Raw genomic sequence first — 24,428 nt, 5'->3', positions numbered from 1 at the left:
ACAAATACAGATCAGTAAGGAATGGGATGATGAGCAAAAGGACACAGAACAAACAACAGAAAACTCTACAAACACCCAGCAGGTTAGGCAATGTGTGGAGAGAGGGAAGCAGAGTCAATGCTTCAGGTCAACAGCCATGATTACAAGGATCAGGTCAAAGGCTCATTTTTGTAGTTCTTGTTGCTGTGGTGAGTTGATCGGCCTGTTGATTAGCTGATTGGATAACTAAGCAGCAGCTGCCAATAAAAAGAGGCAAGAGTCAAGCAAGCGGCCATTGTGGAGCGGCCAGTATTAGAGTGGGGAATTGAGGCTTCCGCTGAAGAGGCTTCGGCGGAGTTGGTGAGCAGAGGCTTCTTCTGGTGGGTACTCATTCTTTTTGTTATTTGATATTTTCTTTGTATAGAACAGTGGGAACGGCAATCAAGGCAGAAGTATGCTCCTCCTGTAGGATGTGGGAAATCCAGGAGACCTCTAGTGTCCCTGAGGACTACACCTGCAGGAAGTACATTCAGCTGCAGTTCCTTATAGACTGCGTTAGGGAGCTGGAGCTGCAGCTAGATGAACTCCGGATAATTTGGGAAGCTGAAGAGATGATAGATAGGAGTTAGCAGGAAGCAGTTACATCTAGGGTGCAGGATGTAGGTAGTTGGGTGACTGTTAGGAGGGGGAAAAGGAATAGGCAGTCAGTACAGGATACCCCAGTGAGCTCTTCCTTTGATAACAGGTGTATCGTTTTTGGTGGGGAGCAAATTAATCACTGGTAGAGAGCCACAGCAGCTTGGGGGGAGGGAGGGGAAAGAGAAGTCCAATAGTGATAGGAGATTTGTTGGTTAGGGGGACAGACAGGAGATTCTGTGGACAAGATAGGGACTCCCAGATGGTATGTTGCCTCCCAGGTGCCAGGATCAGGGATATCTTGGATCGAGTGCACAGTATTCTTAAGGGGGAGGGTGAGCAGCTGGAAGTCATGGTACACGTTGGCACCAACAACATAGGTAAGATAAGAGCAAGTATTGGGAGTTAGAAAGGAAGCTAAAAAGCAAGACATAAAGGGCAGTAATCTCTGGATTGCTGCTTGTGCTACATGCCAGGGAGGGAAAGAATAGGAGGATAAGGCAGATAAATGACTGGCTGAAGAGTTGGTGCAGTGGTCAGGGGTTTAGATTTGTGGATCATTGGGATCTCTTCTGGGGTAGATGCAACCTGCACAGAAGGGACTGGTTATACCTGAACTCGAGGGGGACCAATATCCTTGTGGGCAGGTTTGCTAGAGCTGTTGGGGAGGGTTTAAAACTAGTTTGGCAGGGGGATGGGAACCAGAGTGTTAGATTAGTTGATGGATCAGTTAGTGTAGAAGTAGATGCGATGTGTTCAGAGAACATGAGAAAGGATAGGCGGGGATAGGGTATCAATGTAGTCAGTGAAATGGGTTGAAATGTGTTTAATGCAAGAAGTGTTAAGAATAAGGGTGATGAACTTAGAGCGGAATTATGATGTTGTGTCCATTACAGAGACTTGGCTGTTGCAAGGGCAGGAGTGGCTACTTGAGGTTCTGTGGTTTAGATGTTTCAAAAGAGATAGGGAGGTAGAAGGGGTGGGGGGGTGGGGGTTGGCATTGCTAATTAGGGATAGTATCACAGCTGCAGGAAGTGAGGACATCATAGAGGGATTGTCTATATTGAGTCAGTGTGGGTGGAAGTCAGAAACAGGAAGGGAGTAATCACTCTATTGGAGTATTCTATAGGCCTCCAAATAGCCACCAGGACACCGAGGAGCAGATAAGTAGGCAGATTTTAGAAAGGTGCAAAAATAACAGGGTTGTTGTCATGGGTGACTTCAACTTTCCTAATATTGATTGGCACCTCCTTATTGCAAAAGGTTTAGATGGGGCAGAATTTGTTAGGTGTGTACAGGAAGGATTCCTGACACAGCATGGTCTCCTTAAGATAGGTCCTTAAGGTCCTACCTTCTAGATAGGTTTGTCTGAGACAAGGAAATGATGGTAGGGTGAAGAAACTGTGGTTAACAAGAGAGCTGGAAGGTTTAGTCAAGAGGAAGGAGTAAGCTTATTTAAGGTTTAGGAAGCAAAAATCAGTCAGGGCTCTTGAGTTATAAGGTAGCCAGGAAGGAGCTTAAGAAGCGACTTAGGAGAGCTAGGAGGGGGCACGAGTAGGCCTTGGCAGGTAGGGTTCAGGAAAACCCTAAGGCATTCCACAAATGTGTGAGAAACAAGAGGATGACTAGGGTGAGGGGAGGACTGCTCAGGGATAAGGAAAAATGTATCTGGAGACGAAGGTGGTAGGGGAGGTCCTAAATGAATACTTGTTTCAGTGTTCACCAGGGAGAGGGACTTAGATGAAGGGGAGGTTAGCGTAGAACAGGCAACTGTGTTGGAGCGTGTTGAGGTTAAGGAAGAAGCAGTGTTGGAGCTACTATAAAGCATTAGGGTTGATAGGTCCCCGGGGTTGGATAGGATATACCCTAGGGTACTATGGAAAGAGAGGAAAGAGATTGCTGGAGCATTAACGATGACCTTTGAGTACTCCCTGGCCACAGGAGTGGTACTGGAGGGCTGGAGGATGACAAATGTTGTTCCATTGTTCAAGAAAGGTAAAAGGGATAATCCTGAGAATTATAGATCAATTAGTCTTGCATCAGTGGTGGGCAAGCTATTGGAGAGGATACTTAGGAGCACGATTTATGAGCATTTGGAAACGCACAGTGTAAATTGGGATGACATTTTTGAAGGGAAATGTACTACGGAGATGTGGTCGATGTTCAGGGATCTCTTGCAGGATGTTAGGGATAAATTTGTCCCGGTGAGGCAGAGGAGGAATGGCAGGGTGAAGGAACCGTGGGTGACAAGGGAGATGGAACAACTAGTTAGGAAGAAGGCGGCAGCATACATAAGGTGTAAGCAGCAAGGATCAGACAGGGCTCGTGAGGAATATAGAGTAGCAAGGAAGGAACTTAAGAAAGGGCTGAGGAGAGCGAGAAGGGGACATGAAAAGGCTTTGGCGAGTAGGGTTAAGGAGAATCCCAAGGCTTTTTTCTCGTACCTGAAGAGCAGAAGGATGGCTAGAGTAAAGGTAGGTCCGATTAAAGACAAAGGTGGGAGGATGTGCCTGGAAGCTGTGGAGGTGGGTGAGGTTCTCAATGAATACTTCTCTTCAGTATTCACCAAGGAGAGGGGTCTTGAAGATGCTGAGGACAGTGTTGGTAAGGGTAATGTTCTAGAGTATGTAGATATCAAGAGAGAGGATGTGTTGGAGTTGTTAGAAAATATTAGGACAGATAAGTCCCCGAGGCCTGATGGAATATTGCCCAGGCTGCTTCGTGAGGCGAGGGAGGAGATTGCTGAACTGTTGGTTAGGATCTTTGAGTCCTCGTTGTCCATTGAGATGGTACCGAAGGATTGGAGGGTGGCGAATGTTGTCCCCTTATTCAAAAAAGGTAGTAGGGATAGTCCAGGGAATTACAGACCAGTGAGCCTTGCGTCTGTGGTGGGCAAGCTGTTGGAAAGGATTCTAAGAGATAGGATCTATGAGCATTTAGAGAATCATGAACTGATTAGGGACAGCCAGCATGGCTTTGTGAAGGGAAGATCTTACCTCACAAGCCTGATAGGGTTCTTTGAGGAGGTGACCAGGAAGATTGATGAAGGTAGTGCAGTGGATGTGGTCTACATGGATTTTAGTAAGGCGTTTGATAAGGTTCCGCATGGTAGGCTTCTTCAGAAGGTCAGAGGCCAAAGGATCCAGGGATGCTTGGCCATGTGGATTCAGAATTGGCTTGCCTGTAGAAAGCAGAGGGTTGTGGTGGAGGGAGTGCATTCGGATTGGAGGGCTGTGACTAGTGGTGTCCCACAGCAATTGGTTCTGGGACCTCTACTTTTTGTGATATTTATTAATGACTTAGATGAGGGGGTGGAAGGGTGGGTTAGCAAGTTTGCAAATGACACAAAGATCGGTGGTGTTGTGGATAGTGTGGAGGGCTGTCAAAGCTTACAGAGGGATATTGATAGGATGCAGAGCTGGGCTGACAAGGTAAATGGCAGGATTCTGGGCAGTGTAGAGTAGAGGGATCCGGGGGTTCATATCCACAGATCACTGAAAGTTGCCTCACAGGTGGATAGGGTAGTTAAGAAAGCTTATGGGATGTTAGTTTTCATAAGTCGTGGGATCGAGTTTAAGAGCCGCAAAGTAATGATGCAGCTTTACAAAAATCTGGTTAGGCCACACTTGAGTACTTTGTCCAGTTCTGGTCGCCTCATTATAGGAAGGATGTGGAGGCGTTGGAAAGGGTGCAGAGGAGATTTACCAGGATGCTGCCTGGATTAGAGAGTATGGATTATGAGGAGAGACTAAAGGAGCTAGGGCTTTACTCATTGGAGAGGAGGAGGATGAGGGGAGACATGATAGAGGTATACAAGATATTAAGAGGAATTGATAGAGTGGACAGCCAGCGCCTCTTTCCCAGGGCACCAATGCTCAAAACAAGAGGACACTGCTTTAACGTAATGGGTGGGAAGTTCAAGGGACATGTCAGAGGGAGGTTTTTCACCCAGAGAGTGGTTGGTGCATGGAATGTGCTGCCTGGGGCAGTGGTGGAGGCTGATATGTTGGTCAAGTTCAAGAGATTGTTAGATAAGCATATGGAGGAATTTAAGATAGAGGGTTATGTGGGAGGAAGGGGTTAGATAGTCTTAGGTGTGGTTTGAAGGGCAGCACAACATGGTGGGCCGAAGGGCCTGTATTGTTCTATGGTTCATTGTCTTACAAGGGATAGTCAACATGGCTTTGTGAAAGGCAGGTTGTGCCTCACGAGCCTAATAGAGTTTTTCAAAGAAGTGACGACAGATTGATGAAGGTAGAGTGGTGGATGTGGTATATATGGATTTTAGCAAGGCATTTGACAAGGTTCCCCATGGTAGGTTCATCCAGAGGTCATGAGGAATGGGATCCATGGAAAATTGGCTAAGTGGATTCGGAATTGGCTTGCTGAAGGGAAGTATTTGACCTGGAGGTCAGTGACCAGTGCAGGGATCTGTTCTGGGACCCTGCTCTTTGTGATTTTTATAAGTGACTTGGATGAAGAAGTGGAAGGATGGGTTGGTAAGTTTGCTGATGACATGAAGATTAGTGGTGTAGTAGATAGTGCAGAAGTTTGTCGTAGGTTGCAATGGGATATCGACAGGATGCAGAGCTAGGTGGAGAAGTGGCAGATGGTGTTCAATCCGGAGAAGAGTGAAGTGATACACTTTGGAAGGTCTAACTTTAAGGCAGAGTACATGGTTAGTGGCAGGATTCTTAACAGTGTGGAGGAACAGAGATTTTGGGGTTCTAGTACACAGATCCATCACTATAGGAGGGATGTGGAAGCTTTGAAGAGAGGAGATTTACAAGAATGCTGCCTGGATTGGAGAATACGTCTTATGAGGAGAGGCTGAGCAAGTTAGGGCTTTTCTCCTTGGAGAGATGGAGGATGAAGAGGAGACTTGATAGAGGTATATGAGAGGCACAGACAGTGTGGACAGCCAACATCTTTTCCCCAGGGCGGTAATGGCCAATACTAGGGGTCACCCATTTAAGGTGAGTGGAGGAAAGTTCAGGGGGAACGTTATGGATGCTTGGAATGCACTGCCAGGGGAGGGGGGGATGGTAGGGGCTGATACGATAGGGTCATTTAAGAGACTCTTAGATAGGCACGTGGATGAAAGAAAAATAGAGGGTTATAGGAGGTGGAGGATATATAGAGTGTGGATAAGGTTTATATAGGTCGGCACAACACTGTGGGCCGAAGGACCTGTACTGTGCTGTACTGTTCTATGACTTGCCACAAATGATGCTTTACCTATTGAATGTTTCTGGCATTTTCTCTTTGTTTCAGATTTACAGCATCTACAGTGTTTTGCTTCAGTTACTTAAGCAGGAAGACTCATTTGACTAGATGCTGGCAGTTTTGGATAGGCTGAAGCCAAATGGAAGACTGAGGATGGGAGACAGATCAAAAGAGAATTTGAATAATTTTGACTAAAAACTTTTGGCCTGCAACATTTTGATGTATTAAGAAAGTTGCAGGTACAAGTAACTGGGAAGGCTAATGCAAAGTTTGCCTTTGTTGCAAGGGGCATGGAGCATAAAAACATACTCTATGTCCCTTGTAAAAAAGGCAAATATTGCATTTAACAAAATGTTTTGATGCAACTTTACAGGGCACTGTTGAGACCACATTTTGGGAAGTGCGTACTGTTCTGGTATCCTCCTTTAAATATGGAGACACTTGTAGGCAGTGTAGAAAGAATGTTTGTATTGAAATATAAGATTCCAGGAGGAATGAATGGGATGGATACTGAGAGAATGCTTCTCTAGTGGAGGTATCTAGACCAATGGGCGTAGTTTCAGATTTAATATGGGGCGAGGTAAAATTTCTTCCTTTTGAGGGTCATGACTGTTTGGAGCTCACTAATCCCAGAGAGCTTTGGAGGTGGAGTCATTGAAGGTATTCAATGTGGACAGTGAGAGACATTGGAACAAGAAAGGAGTCAAAGAGAATGGGGAGAGTAGGTAAATGGTGTTGAGGCCAAGACTGGATCAGCCATGATCTCATTGTAGGGAATAGCAAACTCATGGGGCCAAATTGGGCTATTCCTGATTCTGTTTCCTATATGATGTTCTACTTTGGTCTGGATTATATTGGCTTGGAAAAGAACTTCAGCAGTAGAGGGACAAATGAAAGGGTTGAAGAACTGGGTGACTGAAAATGTAGAGGCAAAAGTTTAGCTTGGGAGGTCAAATGGGGCATCAGCATTCAGTGGTCTAGTTCATCCTGACCAAGTGTTTAAGAAGGCAAATAGTATCAGTCAGAGGGATAGAGTGGGGCTAGAAAATCAAAATTGCCATTTGTTCAGATTTGGATATGGGATAAATAATCTGATTACAAAGTGTCAATGGAGGATCAAAAGATGTCATGGACAGAACAAGCGGCAGTATTTTGCAATGTATTTTGAAGTTGAAGTCCATCGTTGGGGCTAGAAGGTGGGGGGTGGAGTGGGGAGGAAGAAAGAAAGTTTATGGATTATATTTTTAGATTTACATTTACTTCCTCTTTGGTTCATGGTCACTGAACACCACAAGGGTACCATGCTCCATCCTTTTGGTTTTTACTTACTGAACTAATTGACCATATTTTTAGGGAGAAGAGTTCTGGAGGGTTCTAGCAACCTGCAATTGTTTTAAACCCTAACCTGTGAAATGAAGCTTTAACTTGAAAGGAACTTGAAGACTTCATTTCTGATTTTATTTTTTGCAGTTGATCTTATTGGTATTGATCAACTAAAATAATGTCCTTCTAGGTGCAGATTACTCCTCCTTTTGTGTTAAAATAAATGTGTCCATTTAAGATTATATTGGGTCATTATAAATGTATAACAAATTAACAGCATACAAGAAATACCCAGTCAAATATTTCATTTGGTCCAACTAAATCAGTTTTCATGATGATTTTGCTTACTTTTGCCTGCAGTTTATTTTTTATGAATTTCATTCAACTTAATAGCAACATCTTTAAAAGTTACACAAAAAGACTCCTTGGCAAAGTAGTTGCAATCACTTAAAGAGAGACTAAACGTCGACAAGTGATGGAGTAAGAAGAACTAAACTGCAGACATCACATCTATTAGCTTCTATTTTGATTGGTGTCCAGTTTTAGATAAGCTACAAATGTCCATTATTCATCGAAGATGATTTTGAAAATACCATTAAACTTTAAAAATATATGGGGATATATTGGGATAAGCAGTCAAGCTGATGTTGGATGAGATAGAGAATTTGACCACATTCAGGGTGATTTTCTGCAACAGTATATCTTAGAGCCAACCAGAGGCAGCAATATTAAGTCATAGAGTCATATAGCATGGAAACAGGCCCTCCGGCCCAACTCGTCCACTCTCACCTTAAATCTATGCCCTCGAGTTTTAGGACTTCCCTGGGAAAAAGACTGTGACTGTTTCATCTATGCCTCTCATTATTTTATACACCACTATAAGGTCACCCCCTCAGCCTGCTACGTGCCAGGGATAAAAAAAATCCCCTGCCTATCCAGCCTCTCCTTATAACTCAAGCCCACCAAGTCCTGGTAACATCCTCATGAATCTTTCCTGCACCGTTTCCAGCTTAATGACATAAAGTGACCAGAACTGCACATAATAATCTGGTCTCACCAACGTCTTGTACGGTTGTAATATGATGTCCCAATTCTTGTACTCAATGCCCTGACCAAAGGCAGCAAGCAAGCCTCATACCTTCACCACCCTATCCAGCTGTGTTGACATTTTCAGGGAACTATGTATTTGTACCCTGAGGTTTCTCTGTTCTACAACACTCTCCAGGACACTGGCATTTGCTGTGCAAGTCGTGCCCTGGTTTAACTTCCTAAAATGCCACACTTCACACTTGTCAGAGTTAAAATCCATCTGTCTTTCCCAGTTGATCTAGATCCTGATGTAGTCATAGATTACCTTCTTCATTGTCCACTATCACCAATTTTGGTGCCATCCCCACTACATTTTCATCCAAATTAATATAGATAACAAACAACAGTTGACTCAGAACCAATCCCTTTAGTCACAGGCTTCTAATCAGAAAAACAACCCTCCACTACAACCCTCTTACTTCCATGAAGCCAATTTTGTATCTTTTAACAATGAGCCATTAACCAGATGGTGCATGAGCACTTATCTAACAGCAACCATTTTATGACGGTTCGGCATTGTTTGAAGGGAGAAATACAAAACCATGTTTTTTTAAAAAAGGGGAGAACAGCAGAAAGTATAGTATTGTCATAAATAGTCGCTGTCCAAAGACAGAATTCAGAAGCCTTGGAATATGATTCTTATCTACAAATCATTTTTATGAAATATCCCATAATGCCTGGGAGGGGTATAGGGACTGAGGTGAATAGAGTTATTTGGCATAAATTCCACCACGTATTCCCATTGACTGAGAAGCAATTTATTTTAACCTGAAATACAAATGTTTACATTAAAAAAATGCAACATTTCAATTCTCAATTGCTTAATTTAACACATCAATCTGAAACGTGGATTAAGCCGCTCCTCAATGCTTCACCTCAATCATGCTATTCTCTCAATAAAACTTGCATAATTATTTTTATTATTTCATATCTTACCAGATTTTCCTCTTGTTATGGGATGGCCAACATTGCTAGTTACAGTCAGAGTCTGAGGTTTCAACATCTCTACAGGTGATGACTGATTACCTTCTGGTCTAGTTCCAGTAGATATTTGGATGTACGGTCCCACAGCAGCTACACGCCCCGAGGTATTAGAGTGAGCCTGGGATGACTGTGTGCCATTAACCTGACTTAGCTGGTAGAGGAAAAGCATTTGTTAGGCAAGCAATGTTGGATATCAAGGTTAACTGCTCTATCACAATAAATTTGCATTATTATTATTATTAGGTCTTGTATTGACAACTTTAATGATTCAGATAATTAGAGTAACTATCAGTTTTTCTTCCTTTGGTTACATTGGATGACAATGTACTACCGTAGTAAGATGGAAGGAAGGTGCAGGAAAAGCCAGAACATTGGACGTCTAGTAGGACTGGAAACAAAAAAAAAATTAATTGGGCTTGGACCAAAAAGAATGGAATGAACACGACTGGTAAAAGTTGGAAGCATTAAGTCATGAACGGCCATAACTGCAAGGAACCAGCAGATTATGGCTTGTTCTACATAAAAATGAACCTCTGTATTGTCTATAATATATACATCTATATATATATACACACACACCTTACCCATCTATTATGGTATGCAGTTCTTTTTAAAAAAGATGCACATGGCTCTCTTGGTGTTACTTTGGTTGCTTTAAGCAACCTAACTGAACAGTAATTACTGATAAAGTGAGTTATTTTCCAGTAATTTTGTGGTTGTTGATTATTTTTCCTATCCACAGTGAGTGGAGGTAACTTCTAATGGACTCAAATATCAGTTGGTTAAATGCAACCTATTGCAATACAGAAAACTAGCTCCATTGTCAATATTCTTTCAGAGTAACTTGGAGAAATAAAAGGTACTACAAACTGTTATGGTATTGTCATTTACCTTGTAAAGGAGTAAAATTAATTAAACCTTCATCTCTTTGAAAATGAGCATTCAGAAAAATAGCAAAAAGTGTTGTAAAGAATAATGAAGTCACAAATCACACAGCATTTCAAAACTGAAGTACTTTCATCACTGCACACTGTACATTTCACTCAATTTCATACAAGGAAAAAATTGCATTGTTGAGAATGCCAGAATGTTAAAATAAAAACCAGGGTCATACAGGGATGTTTTCTTTTTGACGTGCATCAGTTTTCTTCTTCCACAAGCGTTCACGAAGTTCATTAATCCTTTTGTCCATCATAGTCACTTCCATGTTACGTTTGTTAAGCAGCTCCTTTTGATGCTGAAGTTTTATATTTTGTTCTTGATTAAGTTTATTACGAATCTAGAGGGGTCAGTAAATCCACAAAATGTTAAAATGTCTGGTTTCATAATCTTTTCAAACTTTTACTTGAACCTGTTTCTTTTTAGTTGCACAGAGAAAACGACTGTTACTGCTTTTCTGTTATGCAAGACATGAGCTGGCAGTGCTAGCACCCAGCAACAATGCTTTTGTGTAGTCAGCACCAACCCCAAACCAAAGGTGCCAGATTGGTAAGGCTGGATGCCAGGTTGACTTTTTTTTAAAAGAAAAACTTGTTTTTTCAATTGGCTGACTTTAATGAATCAGCTGTTCAGTTGTCTGATTTCTTTTGCCCAGCTTCTTAGCTCCTCGGTCAAGTGAAGGGATCCGCCTTAGCTCAAGTCAAGACAGACATAGCTTTTTCTACTTTTAACACTCAGGATTACCATGCTGGTCAAAAAAACCAATAAGATTTGTGGCTTGAAATACAAAGAACTGCAGATGTTAGAAACCTTAAATACAAACAAAGTGTTGGGATACTCAGCAGGTCATTCAGCAGAAGTGACGGGAGAAACGGAGTTAACGTTGCAGGTCAATGATGCTTCATCTTATGAGGGCCAATGACATGAAACATTAACTCTGCTTCTCTCTCCACAGATGCTGATGACCTATTGAGAAGCCCCAACATTTTCTATGACTGAATTTTTGCTTGGATGACAAATATAGTATTACAAGGATTGAGTTCATTTTATGTACTTCACCTGCAGCTCCTGATATAGCTTCTTTAATTCAAGTGCAGCAGGACCTGGCACTTGACCATTGTAAGAATGCAACCCATTTGTTTTCCCTTTCCTCAGGTCATCGAGTTGCTGGGTCAGTTGATCAACTTTCAATACAGCTGACTGTAATTCCCGCTGCTTCTCATGAAACATAGTATTAATGTGCTCAATTTCAGCTGCTAGAAAAAGAAAAGTTTAAAAAAAACTTGAGACCCATGAATATGCAACTATTAAAATCTGCTGCAATTATTAGTAGGGAAAGTATCAAACTGCAATACAAGGTTTTGTTCTTTTAAACAGCCTTGCACTGAAAGCTATAAGAGATGGCTTATATTCACAGATTCATACCATACTGTAGGTCTTCATTTGGCCAACATGTTTGTGCTGATTCTCTGAAAAAGCTGTTTAATTTAGACCAACATTGAGGCTATTTCCCACCCTCCTGCAAATTAGTTCTCTTCATGTAAATGCAAAACTGCCTTTTGAAAGTTTCAGTGGAATCTGCTCCCGATATGCTTTTGTGTAGTGCGTTGCAGAACTTAACCATTTACATGAAGAGAATTCTCAGCTTCCTTCTGGTCTTTTTGACAATTATTTAAAATCAGATCTCTGATTACCAGAATAAACTATTTTTCTACTTGCTCCACCAAGACTCCTTAATTTACAAGCACATTTTTTAACTGCTGCATTCCCTTAACCTTCTCCTCTTGGATAGCAACTTCAGTTATCCAACTCACATAATGAAGTCACCTTGTGCCTTCCCCAAACCCTGAACATCCTCCACAGACTGTACAGAATATTTCACCCCAGAGGAACCAGAGTCACAGGTTCAGGTTGACTCCCTTGACTTTTGTATTGTGTTCATATTTACAAATGAAATACACCTTATAATCTTTTTTTAAACTGCTGCACTAAATTCCCCAGCCAACTTCAAAGATGAATATGCATGCTCAGTTCCCTTGATTCTTCCACCCAAGAGTTTTTGGCCCCACAATTTTGCACCATAGCTGAAATACCCAGCAGAGCCCCCATCATTTGAATGGAGTCACCAAGGCAGGTTTCTTTAAAAAAAAATTGCTTTTAATTAATTCACATGTTGAATGTGGCTTAACTTTTTTAATGTAACTTAAAAGAATTAATAAAATGTTTTAAACAGTTTCTAAGTGTCCTTGATCAGACTTTTTACTACTAGCAACCTAGTCATTGTTGGAGGACCACTCCACCTCGTGAAAGGGCAGCAGCAATGCCAGCCATTGGGAGCTTCATGGCTACAAAAAGCAAGTGTGATTGTGGAGGTGAGGCACAGATGAGGGCTATCATGATTCAGCCCAACGTAGAAGCAAAGCCCCTAATTACTTTTAAAAGTGGACATTTGAAAATTAAGAAATTAAAAAATTATTGAAAGAGGGTGGTAGAGAAAGTGATTAGATGGAGAGCTACTTCAGATCAACAAGATCAGCCCAGGTCGAAGATTTTGTGGTAAAAGCAAGATCCTGAACTATTACAAATTAGCACTTACTAACACATCTTAATTCATTCATTCCTGGGTAGAAAAATTTTATTTGAAATTTTGAATACGCACAAAGATTGCCATTTATAATTTTACTGTAGTCCACCTGTCCTCGCATAGCTCGTATCTTCTTCAGCTTTGCTTCCTGGCTCTCCATTCGTTCTTTCAGTTTTTGTAATTTGTCACTTTCTGAAATGGACTGCTGCTGGCGCCTTTCTTGTTGTTTCAGATAACGTAAACGCTGCTCCTTTTGAGGGAGGATAAACATGATAATTACCCATTTTTATTAAAAATGTCCAGGCAATAAGTATCATTTTGCATCAGTTAGTAGATTTACACCTGAGAACCTTAATGCCAAATGGAAATTTGAAAGCTTGAACTTTCCGGTAACCAAAAATCCAATTTATTAGTTTTCAATGGACATATTACAAATTATTATCCAAACCACAGTGCAAAAAGTGTTATATTTCTTCCAAAATAACCCACTATATCTTGTGCCATATATCAGATTATGACAACAGTATTATTGGCAGTCAAGAAGAAAGCTTTTAGACTTTTACATTTTTCAATCACCAAATGCTTCGATGTACTTTCACCTCCCTCTGAAGCCTCAATTTCTTTCTTTTGGTTCTCCTTTCCTTCTGTAAATCACAGGGGAAGCAGTCTATATATTGAAAATTGAGATGCTAATTGGTTTTGAGCAGCGTGGGGAGGGGAAGGGAAGGGAGGGGAAAAAAAAGAGGAAAGGAGGGGAGTGGGGGGGGAAGGTAAGGAAGGAGGAAAAGCAAATAGCTACTGACAAAGTCTTAGTGATCTTCATATGATTGGGAAGTTTGTCACATTCAAATAATTAAACTTAAAAAGGGAGGGGTAAAGATCTCCTTTCACTAGCCTAGGCCAAGATGCTGAACCTTTCTTCATCTCTTTCGCTCTCCAAGGAACATTGAGGCAGACCATATTACAAGTTTTAGAGAAGGTCATGTGATTGACAAATGTATCACAGTAAAATACTTAAAAAGATAAATATTTAGAATTAAATAACTGATTATCGAGGAGAAACAGCATTGAACTATCAATCATTAAATCTTGAAAGGGATATGTACAATCAATTAAATCCTGTTGAAAATAATGACTTGGAGAAGAATCATCTTGTGATGAGGAGCTATTTCTTTCTACTTTTGTCCAAATCCATTTCCTCTTCTATTTGCAATACATTATTAACTGCAAGTGATACTTGCACTTAAATTTTACTTTCAATTGCTCTTAGACAGCCACAATGGAACTTTTCTTCAAAACACCAGCAGTTCCTCTGCAGTATCCAAGCAATTTTAAAATATGTCCTCCTGGATTTATTAGTTTCCCACTATAAACAGACAGACCCTGTATGGAAAGCTGTGTTTTGCAGATAATGATCTCGACACAGCATACTTCACGATGCTCTCTTGGTGTGTGGGGATGAGGCAAGGTGATTTCAGTTTAGAGTGTCTCAGTGCTAAGTTTCTGCAATGTAAATGAACTAAAACACCTCTTAATGAGCAGCAGGATACATTCAAAGTATCCTGCTAATAGAATTCTTCCACAATTATATTCCTGGCTTGTTCTCAACATCGTTGAAGATGCACATAATTTAGGTACAGTTGGTTTCAGTACAATGAGAAACTCTTATGGCATCCACATAACAGATTGAAAGAAGGGCAATCTGCTCCTGGATCATCTCTGAAATTAAAGAAACTGGAAAGTGCAAGGAGTACCAATGTGAATTAACTTTCCGATTCTCTCATTCTTCCTGTGAGGGAGGGCCTGGTCATCAGTCAGCACTTCCTTAAAAGCAGCAAAACACGAACTGGAATCTCAGAATCAGAGTTGTACTGCAGAGAAACAGGCCCTTCAGCCCACCACATCCATCTCAACCCTTTTTCCTATCTACAGTGGTCCCATTTGCCCACATTAGATCTGTATCCTCCTAGGTTTTGCCTATTTAAGTGCCTATCTAAATGTCTCTTAAATGTAGTGATTGTATGGAATACAGCGTCAGGAAGTGTATGGTCATGCACTTTGGTAGAAGGAATAAGTGTGTGTAGACTATTTTCTAAATGGAGAGAGAATTCAGAAATTGGAGGTGCAAAGGGACTTGGGAGTCCTAGTGCAGGATTCCCTAAAGGTTAACTTGCAGGTAGAGTCAGTAGTAGGGAAGGCAAATGCAACGTTAGCATTCATTACAAGAGGACTAGCAAGGATGTAATGCTGAAGCTTTATATGGCACTGGTCAGACCGCATTTGGAGTATCATGAGCAGTTTTGATCCCCGTATCAAAGGAAGGATGTGCTGGCATTGGAGAGGGTCCAGTGGAGGTTTACAAGAATGATCCCATGGATGAAAGGGTTAACATATAAGGAACACTTGATGGCTCTGGGTGTGTACTCGCTGGAGTTTAGAAGGATGAGGGGGGATCTCATTGAAACCTACAGAATATTGCAAGGCCTCGATAGAGTGGACATGGAGAGGATGTTTCCAGTAGTGAGAGAGTCTAGGACCAGAGGGCACAGCCTCAGAATAGAAGGACGTCCCTTTAGAACAGAGATGAGGAGGAATTTCTTTAGCCAGAGGGTGGTGAATCTGTGGAATTCATTGCCACAGACTGCTGTGGAGGCCAAGTCACTGGGTATATTTAAAGCAGAGGTTGAGAGATTCTTGATTCTTAAGGGCATCAAAAGTTATGGGGAGAAGGCAGGAGAATGGGGTTGAGAGGGAAAAATAAAAATCAGCCATGATCGAATGGTGGACTCGATGGTTCGAATGGCCCAATGTTTACTTTTGATACCCCCCACCTTGGGGAAAAGATTCAAACTGTCTACCCTATCTACGCCACTTATAATTTTATATACCTCTATCAGGTCACCCCTCAGCCTCCTTTGTTCCAGGGAAAACCAGCCCAGCCTATCCAACCTCTCCTGTAAATAAAGTTCTGATGACATCCTGGTGAATCTCCTCTGCATTCTCTCCAATACAACCACATCCTTCCTGTAAACAGGAACTGAAAATGCTGGAAATACTCAGGAGGTCAAACCGCACCTGTGGGAAGAGAAACAGAGCTAATGTTTCAAGTCGAAGCCCCTTTGTCAAAACGGGAGGAGGAGACAAAAGAAGCTTGTTAAACTGCAGGGAAGGGAGAGGGGTGATGTCTCTGATAGAGTAAAACTGGGGTGACTATGGTGATTATATTAATAACCTAATGTGAATGTAAGAGATACGATTAGCAAGTTTGTGGATGACACTAAAGCTGGTGGTTTTTATGTGCTTCATATAGCGCGGCAACCAGAACTGCACACACTATTCCATGTAGCACAAACAACAGACATCCAAACAGAAAAGCATCCTTCCACCACTATCCTCTACTCTATTACCAAGCCAATTTTGGATCCAAGTAGCCAGCTCACCTTGGATCCCATGTGCCTTAACCTTCTGGACCATCTATCATGTGGGACCTCGTCAAATGCCTTACTAAAGTCCATAATAGACAACGTCTACTGCCCTGCTTTTAATCTTCTTAATTATTTCCTCAAAAAACTCAAATTAGTGAGACAGGATTCCCCCTGCACAAAACCTTGCTGACTATCCCAGAATGTACATAAATTCTATCCCATTGGATTTTCTCCAATAATTTCCCTACCACTGACACAAGGTTCATTGGTCTTTAGTTACCTGGTTTACCCCTGCTGCCCTTCTTAAACAAATGAATAACATTAGCTATACTCCATTCTAAGACTGGAATAGCTATCGTTTTGAGAGCAAACTGTTCAACTACCAAAAAAGTATTGAACCAGAGGAGCTGTAATGACATCTGAAGTGCAAGAATGGGTGGATCCCAATTTGTGATAATTTACTGTGTAAACATCAAAGTGAAATGTCATAAAGGAAAAGTTAACTCTGTTGAGAAATCTGTGAAAGCTTTTTAGATGATGTAAGAGTACTTTCATGATCTTAAACCGTCTTTTTGTTAACATGTCACAAAATAATTTACTTTATAACTAAACATCAATACAGAATGATTTACAGTAAATTAATATTTTCCATTAAGATCGTTTCTTTAGGATGTATTCAGTTAGATTTGTCAAAAATCTTTAAATTTCTACCTTGGCGACTAACATCTGTTGCTGGGCCTCAATCTGATGTTGCTGTCTTGAAGCCATTTCTTGCAGCTCTGAAAGGGTCATCTCTACCCGAGGATTACCACCCTATGGTGTTAAAGGAAATTGTTAAATGAAAAGTCTAACCGTTATTTAACTCTGGCTACTAAACAAGATTTTAAACACGATTTCCTATCACAAGATCCGCTCATAATCAATTGTTCATGCTTTATGATTTCCTGCTACTCTGTTACCTAATATTTTATTCCAAATGTATGTTCAATCATCAAAATGTTCAAGCTCCTCTGCTATCAATTGAGTTTTGGCTTTTCATTTACTAACATTAAAAGAAACAAAATTAAAACATTGGACTCTGATAGAACTTTTTAATATAAAGGTAAACATTTGCAACTCAATTAAAAACTGTTCAGATTAACAACAACATTGCTGTAGGATGATGCTTGTTAATTTTGAATTAATAACTGATAACCTCATTTTTGTGGATATTATCTATCTCAATGAAAGAAGGCCCCATTATTGATAAATTTGAGCTAGGAAGTCTAACTTGTCTGTGTTGAGTAGTGTGATGTTAAATCAAGTAACAGCAGTTGTTCTACAGTCAGCCTCAGGACACTTGTTCAGACGAGGACAGAAGGAAAAAGATCAACCAGCATCAGTGCAACTACAGTGAAAGTGACTTTTACTGGAGTGTGCACACAATTGTCATGCAAATGCAAGGTTGGATTCAAGAATGTTGTTCTTCATAGGTGATTTACTATGACAGTATGAATATGAAAGTTATTGAGGCATGATGGTAGATAAATGCTAATACCTGTTAAAACAACCCACTGCAGGAGAATGTTTCAGTAAAGGACAAAAACAAAGAAGAAATCTTGCAGAAACTAAAATGGGATTCTTTGGCCAAATTTCCAGTTACCTTAAAACATCCTCACACTGGATCTTTAGATAAACATCCCTATTTTCATTTAACAGGTGTAGCAGAGGTTAATCATTTTTTTATATATAACTTTGACTTTAGATGTAATATTAAGAGATAAAATGTCACCAGCCCAAAAAAGGACAGAAAATACAATGGAGCTAGTCTTGTGGAATTAAATCAAAGTAAGCATATAGACAACTGGCATGAAATTCAAAAAAATTCAACTAAGATGGAAACACAAGAGATTGCAGATGCTGGAATCTGGAGCAACAAAAAACGAGCTGCTGGAGAAACTCAGCGGGTCAGGCAACATTTGTGGAGGGTCAACTTTTTTGGTCCAGACCTTTCATCTGGTTCCATAAAGTAAGATGAAACTCAACTGCAAAAGTTTCTTAAATTTTAAGGGCATCAGAAATCAATTTTAGTGTGGTATGCCGTTCCAAAACCGAATACAACTGCCAGTGTTTGAAGGTGTCCTTGAAATGATTTAGTATTGAAGGGAATGCCGATTAACATTTTTGAGATTCACGTGTTGTCAGGACACAATGTTCCAAGTTCACATTCCCAGTTTAACAAGCAGTGTTCACATTCTACAAAAGGAGATAAATAACCAGGAATGTACTAGCTGATAACAAAAAGTGTTTTAGGAAGATAGTTCTGTATTTACTATCAAGCTATTCTGAAGTTAGCATAACAAACTTCAATGGTGTCATTCCAGGACACAGTCAGCAGTGTTATCATGCTATAATTGGATAGTAACTGTCAGTTAACAGTACATTTTTGTGCTGGTCAGAAGCCTGACAATTAAAATCTAATTAATTTTTGTTTTACAAGTATTAATCTCTCTCTTGTAGCACTGGTCAAGAGATGTCAGTTTTTAAAACACCCATTTCCCCTACATTCCAATGTAAAAACAAAAGCTGAGGAGCAGCAATCTAGAAAGCCCTTCTGGTACACACTGTGAGAAGATCATCCAGTAACCATTACCCCAATTCTCCAATCAACTGTCCTGTTCTATATCTTCTCTTTGTCACTGACCAGTATCCACATGAACACAATACAAAAATAATAACCAGCATAAACCCAAGTGATTCAAGTCAAGTTTTGAAAATTAACTTATGTTACATGTCTACAACAGTCAAACTAAATCACACTTAAATTCCCTTGGTGCTTGACTTGTGTGGATTTGCAAGTCATGCTTCTATGCAATATTCTCCCACTAGCTGGCAAAGAAAGTTGTTGCCTTGCAATTGGCATCATATGCACATACATATTAAGACCATAAATGAGCCACATGGCCTCTCAAGCCTGCTCTGTCATTTAAAATCATAGATGCTCTGACTGTAACTTCTACTCTGCATTCTTACCCACCTGTGTAATCTTTTACCCCTTGCTTCTCAAGTATCTACCTACTTCCACCTTAAAAATATTCAAAGACTCTGCTTCCACTACCTTTTGAAGAAGTGTTTTCATGATCCTCAGACAAAAAAAATTCATCTAGTCTGTCTTAAATGGGAAGCCACTTATTTTTAAACTAGTGACCCCTTTTCCAGATTCTTCCAGAAGAGGAAACATCCTCTGCACATTCACTGTCAAGGCCCTTCGGGATCTTATACAGTGGCATGCAAAAGTTTGGGCACCCCGGTCAAAATTTCTGTTACTGTGAATAGTTAGGTGAGTAGAAGATGAACTGATCTCCAACAGTCATAAAGTTAAAGATGAAACATTCTTTTCAACATTTTAAGCAAGATTAGTGTATTATTTTTGTTTTGTACAATTTTAGAGTGAAAAAAGGAAAGGAACACCATGCAAAAGTATGGGCACCCCAAGAGATTTGAGCTCTCGGATAACTTTAACCAAGGTCTCAGACCTTCATTAGCTTGTTAGGGCTATGGCTTGTTCACAGTTATTGTTAGGAAAGGCCAGGTGATGCAAATTTCAAAGCTTTATAAATACCCTAACTCCTCAAACCTTGTCCCAACAAGCAGCTGCCTAGCACTCTGAAAATTAAATGATGCCCACAAAGCAGGAGAAGGCTATAAGAAGATGGCAAAGCATTTTCAGGTAGCTGTTTCCTCAGTTCGTAATGTAATTAAGAAATGGCAGTTAACAAGAACGGTGGAGGTCAAGTTGAGGTCTGGAAGACCAAGAAAATTTTCCGATAGAACTGCTCATAGGATTGCTAGAAAGGCAAATCAAAACTCCTGTCTGACTGCAAAAGATCTTCCGGAAGATTAAGCAGACTATGGAGTGATGGTGCACTGTTCTACTGTGCAGCAACACCTGCACAAATATGACCTCCATGGAAAAGTCATCAGAAGAAAACCTTTCCTGCGTCCTCACCACAAAATTCAGTGTCAGAAGTTCGCAAACGAACATCTAAACAAGCCTGATGCACGTTGGAAACAAGTTCTGTGGACTGATGAAGTTAAAATAGAACTTTTTGGCTGCAATGAGCAAGGGTATGTTGCTTTGGGTGCAGAATTTCATGAAAAGAACACCTCTCCAACTGTTATGCACGGGGGGTGGATCGATCATGCTTTGGGCTTGCGTTGCAGCCAGTGGCACGGGGAACATTTCACTGGTATATGGAAGAATGAATTCAATTAAATACCAGCAAATTCTGGAAGCAAACATCACACTGTCTGTAAAACAAAAGGAAAAAGCTGAAGATGAATAGAGGACGGCTTCTACAACAGGATAATGATCCTAAACACACCTCAAAATCCACAATGGACTACCTCAAGAGGCACAAGCTAAAGGTTTTGCCATGGCCCTCACAGTCCCCCGACCTAAACATCATCCAAGATCTGTGGATAGACCTCAAAAGAGCAGTGCATGCAAGACGGCTAAGAATCTCACAGAACTAGAAGCCTTTTAGGCAAAAATCCCCCAAACAAGAATTGAACGACTCTTAGCTGGCTACAGAAAGAGTTTACAAGCTGTGATACTTGCCAAAGGGGGTGTTACTAAGTACTGACCATGCAGGGTGCCCAAACTTTTGCTTTGGGCACTTTTCCTTTTTCGTTATTTTGAAACTGTAAAAGATGGAAATAAAAAAGTAATCTTGCTTAAAATATTAAAGAAATGTGTAATCTTTAATTTTATGCCTTTATGAAATCAGGTTATCTTTTACTCGCTTAGCTATTCACAGTAACAGAAATTTTGACCAGGGGTGCCCAAACTTTCGCATGCCACTGTATGTTTTCTGTCAAGTTAGCTCACTGTTCCAAATTCAAGTATGCTAACCTTGTCTGTCCGACCTTTCTTCGTCGGACAACCATCTAGTCCAGCCTAGGTATCACTCTAATAAACCTTCTTTGAACCGCTTCCAATGTATTAACATTCTTCCTTAAATAAAGAGAATATATATTCCAGATGTGGTCTCATGAATCCTTAATAATTGAAGCGTAACCTATTTTAGTATTCAATTTCCTTTGAAATAGATGATAACATCATTAGCTTTCCCTAAATACTTGTAGCATGTTTGCAGTAGCCTTTTGCGATCATTCATTAGGACACCCAGATCCTCCTGCAGGTCAGAGCTTTGCAATCTATCACCACTGTAGTTTCCTGAAAATATAAACACTTCCATGTTTTCCCATATTGCACTCCTTTTGTCAAATCTTTGCTCATTCACTTAACTTGTATCCATATTAATTTGTAGCCTCTTTACATCCTTTTCACAACTTACTTTGTCCACTTTTTGTCATCAGCAAATTTAGCAACCATTCTTTGGTGCCTTCATCCATTATTCACTGTAAAATTGATCCTGTGGTATACCACTCATTACATCTTGAACCAGAAAAAGATCCATTTTTGACTTTTTTTTTTGTTGGTCAGCTTATTTTTTTTAATCCATGGCAGTATGTTGCCCCCTATAACAGGAACTTTTATTTCTTTTTAAATAAATGTAGTAAGTAACATGTGATGGGCAAGTCCAATAAATTGATCAAACATGACTTCCCTTTCACAAACTATGTTAGGTTTGCCCAATTACTTTTAGCTTTTCTAAATGCCTTGCTATAATACTTTTAACAACTTTCCTATGACAGTCAAGTTAATTAGCCTAGTTTCCTAAGGCAGCTGCATCAACAGATAGTTTTGGAAGATAAGCAGCCTAAAGGGTATGGTTGTAGGCTGTACCATCTCACACTAAACTGGTCATCTGACATAAAAGGATACCAGAGAATTGCAGAGGTGGAAAGAATAGATGAAAGAAAGACCGGTGCATGATCTATGCAGCCATTATCACCCACCTGAACACTTAATAACAGTGGGAGGTAGAAAACAGGGAACAAACTAATGTCAGGCTAAATGATATATAGTACTAGGAAAAATGCTAGAATCTTTTTTACAAGGTAGTGGTAACAGGGCATATGGAAAATAATAGGATTTGATAGAGTCAATCTGATTTCCTTTCCATAAATCCACACGACAACTTTATTAGTTCTGAGGTTACAACTGGCAGCATAGCTCAGGGTAAATTGTTGATATAATGTAACTAACTCTTCCACACAACTGATTATAGAAAATTAAAAAGGCACAGTATTGGAGATAAGATTGATTATTGATTAATGGAAACAAAATACAAATGATTATATCATTTTCAGGTTGGGCAGCCATAACCAAAAGAACTTAGATGATGACTGGTCAAGCTCATTAACTTCAAATCTCATATTCTACCAAATGCACTACTAGCTTCAAACCTACTCACAAGGTGATGGGCCCCAGATTGAGTTTATATCAATAATCTGGATGAGGAGTTTGTTATGATGCAAAGATCAAGCAGACTAGAATAAGAGGTAATCTCACTGAAAGTCACAGCTGATGTTTCCCCTACTTGGGTTGTCTAGAACCAGGGGTCATAGTCTCAAAATAAAAGTTTGGCCATTTAGTACAGAGATGACATTTCTTCAGTGGGTGATGAACAGAGATTCTCTAACAAAGTCAGCTCTGGAGGTTTAGTATATCCAGGACAGAAATAGATAGATTTTTGGATATTAAGGCAATCAAGGTATATGGAGGTTAATGCAGGAAATGGCACAGAGGTAAAAGATAAGCTATGATTTTATGGAATGGCAAAGCAGGTACAAGGGGTCAAATGACCTAACCCCTCCTTATGTCATTATAGGAGCAAGTACAATATATCCAAATTTGTTGAAGATACAAAACTAGTGACTGTGTCAGCCATCAGGACAAAGAACTACAAGGGGATGTAAATGGGTTAAGTAAATGGGCAAGGACATAGTAGACAGTGAAATTACGTGAGATCATGCACTTCCATAATAAAAATAGAAAGGCTGAGGATTTGTTAAGTAATGAATTGAGAGTTGTTGGCGTTCAGACAGACCTGGATGCCCCCATTTACAAAACAGGCACAATTAGCAAGGCAAATTTTATGTTGGTCTTTATTGCAAAGGATTGGAGTACAAAAGTAGATAAAAGTATTTCTCCAATTATAGACAAACTGAAATATTACAGACCATTCTGCTCCCTCTATCTAAACTCGCAACAGAGGGAGTGGAGAAAAGGTTGACCAGGTTGAATCCTTGGATAGCTGATCTGTCATACGAGTACAGGTTAGGCAGATCAGACCTACAGTCTCTAGAGTTTACAAGAGGTGATCTCAATCAACATACCAATGTCTTAAGGGGCTTCATAGGGGAGATGCAGAGATTACATTTCCTCTGGCTGGTGCATCAAGAACCAGGGATCAGAATCAAAATAAGGGGTTGGCTACTCAGGACAAACAAGAAATGTTTTCATCCAGAAGGCAGTGAATCTTCAGAAATTCCTATGCCCAAGAGAGCAATGGAGACTCAGTTGCTGGGTATATTCAAATCAGATCAATAGATTTTTGGATATTATGGGAATCAAGATATATTGGATGGGTACAGGAAAACGGCACAGCAAAAAGATCAGCTATTTTACTGAATGGCCAACTACTTTGATCTTTTTGCATGCCAACTTAGCATTATTTGTACAAATTTCTGGACAGGGTGACATTTTGTAAGTTCCTTTACACACTAATCCACAGTCACAGCAGCAGTGATGAAAATTTGCACAGCAGTAAGCTGAACCTGCATATTAATTTTTGACTAACTGCTACTAAACACTACACTAATCATCAAGCACTATGTTAATGGAGTTGGTCACCACTCCCATGCTAGAAAAAGATCTCCAAGTAGTGCCCTGTGCTCAGTAAGTGCTGGACTCTTTCCTGCTTCCTGGTCTTCTGGCTTCCCAATATACATACTCAAACCTTTGTGCCCTGGCCTAGCAAAACCCTCATCTGGGTCTTTTGCAGCAAAACTGCTGTGCAGCCTAAACTTCTGGCAAATTGATGTGCGCTATTTTGTAGTTTCTGCTGAACCTTCATGCTTGCTGTCCACAAAATGCAGTACCCACCACTTTGCCATTCACCCAGTGCAGTGTCAACATCCAAGTGTTGAAGTGTGGCAGAACATAGGATTTGAATTCAATAAGTCATTAAACTTGGGGCATTCTCCATATTTTCTTACAACATTGGAAGTTGTTCAGCCGTACAAGTTTGTGCTGGCTCACAGACCAATCCCATTTCCACCCCAATGCCTTT

General features: G+C 40.4%; 1 protein-coding gene across 6 annotated transcripts in view; it reads right to left on the bottom strand.

Annotated features, from left to right (window-relative positions):
- Positions 1-24,428, bottom strand: part of ppp1r13bb (protein phosphatase 1, regulatory subunit 13Bb) — a 77,584-nt gene that overhangs the window by 18,146 nt on the left and 35,010 nt on the right. For 3 of the 6 annotated variants that reach the window (XM_052022875.1, XM_052022914.1, XM_052022895.1), the window contains exons 5-9: positions 16,897-16,998; positions 12,836-13,010; positions 11,236-11,432; positions 10,352-10,516; positions 9,190-9,388 (exon numbers count right to left, since the gene is read on the bottom strand). In XM_052022875.1, the coding sequence (XP_051878835.1) occupies positions 9,190-9,388; positions 10,352-10,516; positions 11,236-11,432; positions 12,836-13,010; positions 16,897-16,998 (838 nt within the window). The remainder of the gene's footprint in view (positions 1-9,189; positions 9,389-10,351; positions 10,517-11,235; positions 11,433-12,835; positions 13,011-16,896; positions 16,999-24,428) is intronic. The other 3 variants (XM_052022904.1, XM_052022923.1, XM_052022886.1) reach the window with 2 other exon arrangements.

The sequence above is a fragment of the Pristis pectinata genome, chromosome 1, assembly GCF_009764475.1.
Source record: "Pristis pectinata isolate sPriPec2 chromosome 1, sPriPec2.1.pri, whole genome shotgun sequence".
NCBI lineage: Eukaryota > Metazoa > Chordata > Chondrichthyes > Rhinopristiformes > Pristidae > Pristis > Pristis pectinata.
The sequence above is the reverse complement of the archived record's forward strand: the minus strand, read 5'-3'. Positions and strand labels throughout refer to the sequence as shown.